Here is a 10,385-nt window from a genome sequence, read left to right as displayed (position 1 = left end):
ACGGAAGAGAAAGAGGAGGGATTTAGGAACATGAAGTCCAATACAGGAGAAAGGCAGAGAAATCTATGAGGACAGTGAAGGGAGATACCAGGATGAGAGCTGTGTGCCATATGTTCAAGGCAATCATTCCCGCTTAGAAGAGTGTGACTAGAAAGAAAGACCTGTTGTCTCCAAGATCTCAATTTAACAAAATGTCAATGTTTCTTTCTTTTTTTTTTGTTAATCCTCACCCGAGGATACTTTTTTCATTGATATTAATTTCAGCAAGGAAGGGAGAGGAAGAAAGAGAGAAACATCAATGATGAGAGAGAATCATTGATTGGCTGCCTCCTGCACGCCCCCTGCTGGGGATTGAGCCCGCAACCTGGGCATGTGCCCTTGACCAAATGGAACCCAGGACCCTTCAGTCTGCAGGCCAATCAATGCTCTATCCACTGAGCCAAACTGGCTAGAGGTGGCATTAATTCTTTATACCACATCTATATGCAACTTTGAAAAGAATAAAAATTAATATTTTTATGGGGAAAAAGTACACAGGTCCAAAAATTCAATCAGTACAAACAGGCTCAAACAGAGTCCTCCCTGCCTCAGCTGCCCTCCCTAGAGCCAGCTGCTGTCAGTGATTTCCTTGGTATCTTTCTAGATAGTTTATACCAGGGGTGGGCAAACTTTTTGACTCAAGGGCCACAATGGGTTCTTAAAATGGACCGGAGGGCCGAAACAAAAGCATGGATGGTTTGTGTGAACTAATATAAATTCAAAGTAAACATCATTACATAAAAGGGTACGGGCTCTTTTTTTCAATAATTTTATTCATTTCAAACGGGCCGTAGTTTGCCCACGGCTGGTTTATACCCTCATGAACAAAAGTGCCAGGATAGGCTCCACTTTCCTTGCACAATATTCTACTGACAATATTCTCATCTTGCTCTCCCACTGGACAATCTGTCTTGGAAATCAGTCTACACCGGCACACCAGACTTGTTTCATTTTCACAGCTGCATACTATTCCACTTTGTCATTTATTTAGCACTGGTTACCATGGAGGGACCCTGAAGTTGTTTCCACTCTTTTGCCCTCACAAAGCTGCTGCAGTGAACAGGATGTGATGCTGTGTGAAGATCTAGCGTAGGTCCAGAATGGGATTTCTGGATCAAGACAGTATCCACTTCTTTGTTTTTTGTTTGGTTAATCCTCACCCAAGGATATTTTTCCCATTGCTTTTCAGAAAGAATGGGAAGGAGGGAGGGGGGTGAGAAACGTCGATGTGAGAGAGACACATTAATTGGTTGCCTCCTGCATGTGCCTCCTGGGAATGGGGATCGAACCTGCAACCCAGGTATGCGCCTTTGACCGGAAATTGAACCCAAGACCCTTTGGTGCAGGAACTGATGCTTTAATTGCTGACTCACTCTGGGCAGGTTAAGATAGTGTCCATTTTTAACTCAGCCAGCTAGGCCCCCCAAGTGGATGTAACAGTGGGCATGCCCGTGGGCTGCCTGTTTTCCTGCATCTTTCCCAGCCATCAGTGTTACTAATTTTGGGGAGGTTTGGGTTTCTTTTTTTGCCAAACTCACCTCATCTCATATAATGAGATATCTCATTTAATTCAATGCCATGAAGCAGGTATTATTTTCTTTTTCTCTTTAATCCTCACCCAAGGAGATTATATATATATATATATATATACACACACACACACACACACATACATACTAGAGGCCCGGTGCATGAAATCCATGCACTCAGGGCGGGGTATCCCTCAGCCCCGCCTGTGCCCTCTCACAGTCTGTGACCCCTCGGGAGATAATGCCGGGCTGCATGCGGCCCACAGAAAATATTTTTGCAGCCCAGCCAATATAACGGTATGTAAGAAACGTTTTAATAATTTTGTAACTTAATTTTTACAATACCCACTTACACGTAATCATATATCTATGTGTGTGTGTGTGTATATATACATATATATGTGTGTGTGTGTGTGTGTGTGTATATATATCCTATATAATCTAAAAATTTAGATTTTTAGAAAGCAAGGAAGGGAGAGAGAGAAAGAGAAACATCAATGTGAGAGAGAAACATCGATTAGCTGCCTCCTATACCCACCCCAACCCAGGACTGAACCTACAACCTAGGTATGTGCCCTGACTCGGAATTGAACCCACAACCTTTTGGGGTTACACAATGTTTCAACCAGCTGAGCCACCTGGCCAAGGCTATTTTTATTTTAAATGAAATAGCCCTATGGTTTGCTCAGTAGTTAGAGTGCTGGCCCGAGGACTGATTCCAGACAAGGGCACGTACCTTGGTTGCAGGCTCGATCCCTGGCCCCAGTTGGGGCACGTGCGGGATGCAACCAGTCAATGTGTCTCTCACATCGATGTTTCTCTCTGTGTGTCTCTCCCTCTCCCTTCCCTTCTCTCTAAAAAAATCAATGGAAAAAGTATCCTCGGGTGAGGATCAACAAACAAAATAAAATATAAAATGCACTCAGGCCCTAGCTGGTTTGGCTCAGTGGATAGAGTGTAGGCCTGCAGACTGGAGGGTCTTGGGTTCAATTCTGGTCAAGGGCACATGGCTGGGTTGCAGGCTTGATCCCCAGTCGGGGGTGTGCAGCCAATCAATGATTCTCTCTCCTCATTGATGTTTTTATCTTTCTCCCTCTCCCTTACTCTCTGAAATCAACATATATTTTAAAATAATAATAATTTAAAAATGCACTCAGGGAGATGGTGAAGGGATCAGCTATCATATATATGTCCACCTGGGTCCCCATGCCTAGACAAGGAGTGGGTAAATGCTGTTTTTTCTATGGTTTGTAAACTAAGGATGGTCTTTATATTTTTAAAGGGATGGGAAAATCGAAAGAATACTTCCTGATCTAGGAAAATGATGTATCATTGAAACTTCAGTGTCCATCAGTCAGGTTTTCCCAGAACACCGCCACACCCGCTGGTGTATGTTAGTATTACGTGTGGCTGCTTTCTACAACGGCAGTGTGGATAGTTAGGACCAAGGCTATCTGGCCCACAAAGATGAAAATACTGACTATATCACCCTTTACAGAAAAAGTACGCTGACCTCTGACCTAGAGCAAGATGTAGAAGACTCCTATCACTTGGCAGGCTCCCCTGTGTCCCCCTCCTATCAATAACCACCCCCACCCCACCCAGAGAAAAACCACTATCTTGACTTCTATCTTTGACATGAGTTTTAAACATGCTCATTTTTACAGGGCAGTGCTTGGCATGGGTCACACAGCTAGGAGATAGCAGAGCAAGAATGGGGACCAGGAGGCCTGGCTCTGGAGCTCATGTTTTTATCCAGGATAAAGAACTGGACCCTGCCCTGGCAGGTGCTGCTAAGTGGTTAGAGCATCGGCCCAAGAACTGAAGGCTCATGGGTTCAATTCCCTGTCAAAGAACTTGCACTGGGTTGCAGGTTCACTGCCTGCCCCAGTTGGGGCTCATGCAGGGGGCAAGCAATCGATGTGTCTCTCTCACATCGATGTTTCTCTCTTAATCTCTCTCTTTCTCTTCCTCCCTTCTTCCCTCCATTCTCTCTAAAAAAAATCAATAGAAAAAATATCCTCAGGTGAGGATTAACAACAACAAAAAGAACTGGACCTGGGTTCTGCCAGAGGAGTGCTGTGTGACCCAGGGAAGTTCCTGGCGGTCTCTGGGCCTTGAGCTGGGAAGGAGGCTCCCTGATGCTGCCTAGCCAGGCTTAGGGGAGGAGAGAGATGCTTACCAGACTTGATGGGCTGGAAGGAAAACCCAGAGGGCTCTTCTGGGGGGAGTTGTCCAAATCTGCCCCGAGGTTAAGCTTCTCCACGGATATGTCGCTGTAGTACAAAAAAGGAGGGTAGATCGGACCCAGCACCCTGAGAAGCAACAGGGGCAGCAGGGACCCCAGGGCCTGTCCTTACCCTGTGGATCGGGTCTCGGGTGCGGGAGAAGACCCCGGGCTGAAGGTGCCCGTGGCCGTGGCACTGGGAATGAACCTTCGAAGCAGCCGCACCCAGGTGGCGACGTCGATGTTCATCTGCCTAGCACGCTGGAACGCCTTCCCTGGGGGGACGGGGCAGTGTCACCTCCGAGACGCTCCTGGGACCCCGGGCCTCTCCCCTGCCCAACCCACCCACTCACCTTGCTGCTTGGAGAAGATTTTCTTCTGCCGTCGAAGCCGGGGTATCCTCTCAATGACAGGGTTGCGGAAGGTGACCTGGGGAGAGGGGTCACTGGTGAGGACCCTTGCCCACTTCCAGGCAGCTTAGTGGAGAAGCCCTTAGGAGCAGAGGGGTGCACATGTTTTGGGGATTCCGATCATTGTGGCATTGCACCATATTAAGGGGTCACAAAACCAATCCACCGCTTGGCAGAGCCACCTCCTCGGCCCCAGCTGGGGCACGTGCGGGAGGCATGGAAAGGAGAGAGCAAGGAAGGGAGAGATAAAGACTCATTTTGGAGACACGAGAAGCAGGCACCCAAGCCTTCCTCGGGGGGCGAGGGGGGGGGTCTGACCCAACAAGATGCACATTCAACTCCAGCAAACAGGTCCTACATCACTTAGAGCCCTGATTCCGAGAGCGGTCCCAGCCTGCAAATCAGCATTGCCGGGAAGGTGCTAGAAATGCAGATCCAGGAGCCCCCCACCTGGACTCACTGATTCAGAAACACCAGGGGGGGCCCAGCGGTCTGTTTCAATAAGCCCTGCAGGGGATACTGGTGCCCACCCACGTGGGGCCACCACTGGTCTAGTGAATTCTCCAAACTCCAACACATCTTCTAGAAAGTGCTAAAGTCACAGAACGGTGTCACTTTCTGTGTGTCCAATACGGTCGCCACCAGCCACATGTGGCTATTTAAGTGAAACAAAACTTAAGTAACTTTAATGTTTCAGTTCCCCAGTCACACTGGCCACACTTCAAGTGGCTACGAGGCTGGCGGCTACTATACTGGATGACACGGACAGAAAACATTTCCTCCCACAGTAGAATGCAACTATTGTTGTCTCATCGACAACACAACTATAGGAAGTTCTACCGGATGGCATTTTGGGGAAGCATAAAACAAAATCAAATGCCAGTGAGAAACGCTGAAGGCTTCAGAATCTGCCCCCGGGCCAACCCCACCAGCTCGTAGAAGAAACTGGCCTGCCACTGAAGTCAGCTCCTCGTTTCCTTCAGTTCCTGGATTAGGAGATCACGTAAGAATTTTCACATGGGGATATGGGTATGGGGAGGGATGTATGTATATATAAAACAGGGCGCATGGATATGTTAGAGGCAAATTTAAAAAAATTTTTAGGATAATTTGGGCTAAATGAAGGGCCAGGGGCTTTTCTTCTCTGGGCCTCAGTTTCCTCCACTGTCAGCTGTGCATTAGGTTGTTGTGAGGATGAACAAGTGAACCTCAGCAAGGCACTGGGGACATACGACAAGGGGTCAGCTAGGAATTTTATTCAGACCATGGCCTCTCGACCAGGGGACGATTGACAAGGTCTGGAGACACTGTGGCTGTCACAACCGGGGGGTTGCAACTGGCATCCTGGGGGTGGAAACCAGGGATGCTGCTCAATACCCTACAATGTACAGAATGGCCCCTGCAACTGAGAATGACCAGGGACCCTTCAGTCCACAGGACAACACCCCCATGTCTACAGTGCTGAGGGTGGGATCCCCGGACTTGAACCCTAACCCCACTGCAGAAGGAATTTCTCTCCACTTGACTGTGGCTCTGCTAGCACCTGTTGCCATGGGCCATGACGTGTTGCCAAGTTTTGTTTTTCTTTTCTGGTTTGACAAAATTCTGTGATTAAAAAATTTTTTTTAAAACTTGCCTCAAAACAAAACCAATCCAAGCTTAAGTCATGACACTGATGTAACTAATTAGATGTACTTTTCTATCAAGATTTTGAGCCCAATCGATACATATCTTCCAAATTTGGACCTGGAGATGCAGGAAATATTTTCTCAGGGTTAGGGGTATGACTGTACCTCAGCCACCAGGCAGCCCTGGGGTTCCATGTCCAGCTGGACCTCATGCCTCTCATTGTCCAAGAAATCCTCCAACTTCAGGAATTTGAGGGCACACAGGCCCCGCTGGTCCCGCCAGAACACAGCCAATTCCAGTTCCCGTGCCTCAAGGGAAAGGAAGAGGGCCATCATTTGGGGGTGCCCAAGGCCCAGAACCCTCCTCCTTCAGGCCCCATTGTCCCCCAACCTAGCTCACCCTCTCTAGCTCCAGGGTGAAGCTCTGGTCCCAGGCGTTGGGACCACATGGCTTCCAGGATGTCTGTCCCACCACTGTATTATCCAGCTTGAGCACAGTACTGACTTCACCTGCAACCGGGAAGAGGGGTGGGGGGATAAGAGGGTCAGGAAATGCTGGGATGGGATATAGCTCTTTTATCTTATTAAATATTTTTATCATATTTCCTATCATAATATTCTGCTATGCTGTCTTTTAAAAAAATATATTTTTATTGATTTCAGAGAGGAAGGGAGAGGGAGAGAGAGAAACATCAATGATGAGAATCATTGATTGGCTGCCTCCTGCACGCCCGCACTGGGGACTGAACCTGCAACTGGAGCATGTGCCCTTGACCAGAACTGAAGCAGGGACCCTTTAGTCCACAGGATAACAATCTATCCACTGAGCCAAACCAGTTAGGTCTACCTTTCATATTAAGGCCTTTAATCCACCTCCAGTTGATTTTTGTGTATGATGTGAGGTAGGGATCCAAATTTACTTTTATTCTATATGCACATTACACATTCCAGTAATGTACTCCTAAATATTTACCCTAGAAAAATGCATGCAGATATGCACCAGGAGATGCATAATATGATGCTTATATAATGGCCCCAAACTGGAAGCATCTCCCTGTCCATTAACAGAGGAATTAACACATAGGGTGTCCCAAAGAAATGTATACACACTTTAACAGCTGACAGCTCAGTTCTGAAAATGAAATGTACTTTAATAAACACTGACTTTATAATTATTCAAAGTATGTGTATAAATTTTTGAGGAACACCTTCAAAATGACAATACAGTCTTATTACCTAAACCATAAAATTGCTGATATTCAACTATTTTTTACAACACAAAAAACAACACAAGAGACATGCATGAGGCAGCAGATTGGTGTTTCTCTCTCTCTCTCCCTTACTCTCTCTCTAAAAAAAAATTTAAAAAAATCAACTTGGCAAGTGTGGCACAGTAGTTGAACTTTGACCCATGAACCAAGAGGTCACCAGTTTGATTCCCAGTCAGGACACATGCCTGGATTGTGGGCTCAATCCCCAGTAAGGGGAGTGCAGGAGGCAGCCAATTGATGTTTCTATCTCTCTAATCCTCTCTCTTTCTCTATCCCTCAAATCAATACAAAATATTTTTAAAAATAAATATAAAAATTTGTGTAAAAAAACAAAAAAACTGAAAGACATCAATTTGATTTGGCTCAGTTTAAGACAATAGACTATTAAACAGGAGTAAAAATGAATGAACTATAGTTCCACACAACAATATGGATCCATCTTCCAAACGATGTTGAATGAAAGAAGCCATTGATATGGAATACATTCTGTATGCTTCCACATATATGAAGTGCTAAAATTACAAAGGAAACCAAAAAAAGGAAGAAAAAAAAGACAACCATGAAGTCGGAAGAGTAGTTACCACTAGGACAGAAAAGGAAGGGGCTAGAATTGGGGAGGGAAACTGAGGAAGCTTCCAGAGAGTTCTATTTCTTGACCTGCATGGTGGATATATGAATGTTTGCCCTATTGTTATTTTTCGTTTCACATACTTTATATATATTAGTGTTTTTTTTTATTGTGGTAAATTCATATAAAAGTTACCATCATAAACATTTTTAGGTGTACAGCCACGTGACATTAAGTATATTCACGTTGTTATGTGACCAACACCACCATCTATCTGCAGAACTCTTTCATATGCCCAAACTGAAACTCTGTCCTCATTAAGCATTAACTCCCCATCCTGCCCCCCCAGTCACTGGGAACCACCATTCCTTCCCCCTCTCTGAGTTGGACTGCTCTAGAGACCGCACATAAGTGGAATCACAGCATTTGTCTTTTCGTGACTGGCTTATTTCCCTCAGCACGATGTGGTTCAATGGGCATTTGGGTTGCTTCTACCTTTTGGCTATGGTGGAGTCATGCTGCTATGATCACAGGTGTGCAAACATCTCTTCAAGAACCTGCTTTCAACTCTTTTGGGCATATACTCAGAGGCAGGACTGCTGGGTCAAATGCTAATTCCATGTTTAATTTTTTGAGGATCTGTCATGCTGTCCAGTGGCTGCACCATTTTACACTCTCACCAACTGTGCCCAAGGGTTCCAATTTCTCCACATCCTCCCTGACACCTGCTGTTTAGCTTACAGCACCCATCTCAATGAGTGTGCCGTCAGAGTGTTATGCATGTGGGGTATCCAGGGACCCCTCACCCCACCTCATCCCTCCAGACCCACTCACTGGTGTTCTCGGCTTCGGCTTTGAGGCTGCTCCGGCCACTAAGGCTTCCACTTCGGCTGTAAAGGCCGCGAGCTGGCCGGCTCAGGAAGGGGGTGCGGCTGTCCGGGGGCCCAGGCCCTCCCGTTGAGGGTGAAGGGTTCCAGGGGATGGTCTCTGGAAGGTCCCTGCAGCCCACCACACGCACCTCCAGGGTCCCTGAGGGAGGGTGAGGCTCAGGGGGGAACCACCATTGGGGCAGGTCGAAGGGAGGGGGCCCCAGGTGAAGTGGGTCTATACAGAAACAGCCAGCACGCAAGCGGGAGCTGGTGAAAGACAATCAGAATGGGGCAGGGGATCTGATACAGGATGGCTGTGCCCAGAAATAAGGACTATGGGACCAGGGGGAGGTAGAGGCTGCAGCAGGCCAGGCTGGGGAGGGGCTCCGGGTGTTGGGGTTTAGGACAGAAAAGCGTGTAGGCTGGAAGTCCAGGCAAGGAGAAGCAGGGCAGAACCAGGCCATGATTCAGAGGGCCACCTGAGGTCCAGGGCAGGGGCCGAGGTCTACAGTAGGTTGGTCTGGGGGGTAGTGGTTGAGGAGTCTAAGGAGGGTAGGTTAGGGGCAGGGGCAGGGGCAGAGGTTCAGCGCCGAAGGTTCTGAGAGTGAGTGGCTGGACTGAGGGACCATGGCTGCAGGAGAAAGGCAGAGCTGGATGGGGAGGTGGGGAAAGTGAGAGAGGAGTCCAAAATCAGAGGGCAAGGTGGGGCAGGAGTCCAGGGTGCATGGGGCCCAGGCTGGAGGGTTGGGGTGAATGGAAAAGTGACAACAGTGGGATGGGAGTCTGGATCTTTTTTGGGGGGGGGATGAGGGGGGGTTTGGGGACAGTGAGAGGTCAGGAGTCCAGAGCTGTGGGTGGGTTCGGGTAGGGGAGGTCGGGACCCACCTGTGAGCGGTGAGGGCTTGCATAAGGTGCTATAGTGCATGGCAGGGAAGGGCCCGGCCAGGCGGGCACTGAAGGCTGCGGATGAGGCTGCAACGAGCTCCTCGCGCAGCAGCTGCCCCTTGGGGTGGTCAGTGGGCAGCTCCCCAAGTCGCCGCTCCAGCGCCTCTCGAAGAAGCCCCAGCTTCTGGTTGGACTCGGTCAGCTTCTCCTGGGCCTGCAGTAGGAGGAGCAGGGCCGATTGGGGACACAGCTGGGCTGGGGGTGTCCGACTAAGTCCTACCTAGGGCGCTTTTTCCCTTGAGGCCCCAAACCCAAGCCTTCCGGGTCCTAGCCCTTAACTTCCTGAAAAGTAGATCTGATCACAGGGACTAAAGCCCCCACCCTCATAGCGGCACTCCCATGCCAAGGCCCCGCCCCTCTCACACGGAGGCCCCGCCCCTCTCACACGGAGGCTCCGCCCCTCTCACATGGAGGCCCCGCCCCTCTCACATGGAGGCCTCTGCTCACCTCGCTGAGTGCCTTGCGGTCAGGGGCCTTGGCGGCGCTGAGCAGGCGCAGCACATTCTTGGCGCCCTCGGCCACTGCGTGCTCAACTCGGAAGTGGTGCCGCAGCTCCTCAATGCGCAGCTCCACCGCCCCCAGGTCCGGACCCCCTGTGGGCACAGGGCACAGGGCAGTGAGGCGGGCCTGGGATCCAGGTCTAACCAACCCAGACCCAGACACACAGCCTTCCATCAGAGCTGGCACTGGCCACAGACATATCACCACCAACATGCATCGAGTTTCACCCAACGGGTGGTCAGGCTCTTTCATCCAAATACTGTCACTCCCAGGATGGTCTCGGACAAAGGCTGTCACAGTGGGCAGTCATACACACAGGCACGCTGTCAACACAAGCTGAGGGACAGAAACACCGTCAGGATCCTACTGCATCCCCAGGGACTGTCATGGGGACACCA

At 49.1% G+C, this 10,385-nt stretch overlaps 1 protein-coding gene across 1 annotated transcript in view; it reads right to left on the bottom strand.

Annotated features, from left to right (window-relative positions):
• The window catches only part of PKN1 (protein kinase N1), a 32,662-nt gene that overhangs the window by 4,635 nt on the left and 17,642 nt on the right, over positions 1-10,385 (bottom strand). The window contains exons 5-13 of the mRNA XM_015567484.1: positions 9,934-10,079; positions 9,427-9,640; positions 8,507-8,701; positions 6,234-6,343; positions 5,999-6,142; positions 4,149-4,224; positions 3,929-4,070; positions 3,747-3,844; positions 1,041-1,111 (exon numbers count right to left, since the gene is read on the bottom strand). Coding sequence (XP_015422970.1) covers positions 1,041-1,111; positions 3,747-3,844; positions 3,929-4,070; positions 4,149-4,224; positions 5,999-6,142; positions 6,234-6,343; positions 8,507-8,701; positions 9,427-9,640; positions 9,934-10,079 — 1,196 coding nt within the window. The remainder of the gene's footprint in view (positions 1-1,040; positions 1,112-3,746; positions 3,845-3,928; positions 4,071-4,148; positions 4,225-5,998; positions 6,143-6,233; positions 6,344-8,506; positions 8,702-9,426; positions 9,641-9,933; positions 10,080-10,385) is intronic.

The sequence above is a fragment of the Myotis davidii genome, unplaced genomic scaffold (assembly GCF_000327345.1).
Source record: "Myotis davidii unplaced genomic scaffold, ASM32734v1 scaffold1204, whole genome shotgun sequence".
NCBI classification, from domain to species: domain Eukaryota; kingdom Metazoa; phylum Chordata; class Mammalia; order Chiroptera; family Vespertilionidae; genus Myotis; species Myotis davidii.
The sequence above is the reverse complement of the archived record's forward strand: the minus strand, read 5'-3'. Positions and strand labels throughout refer to the sequence as shown.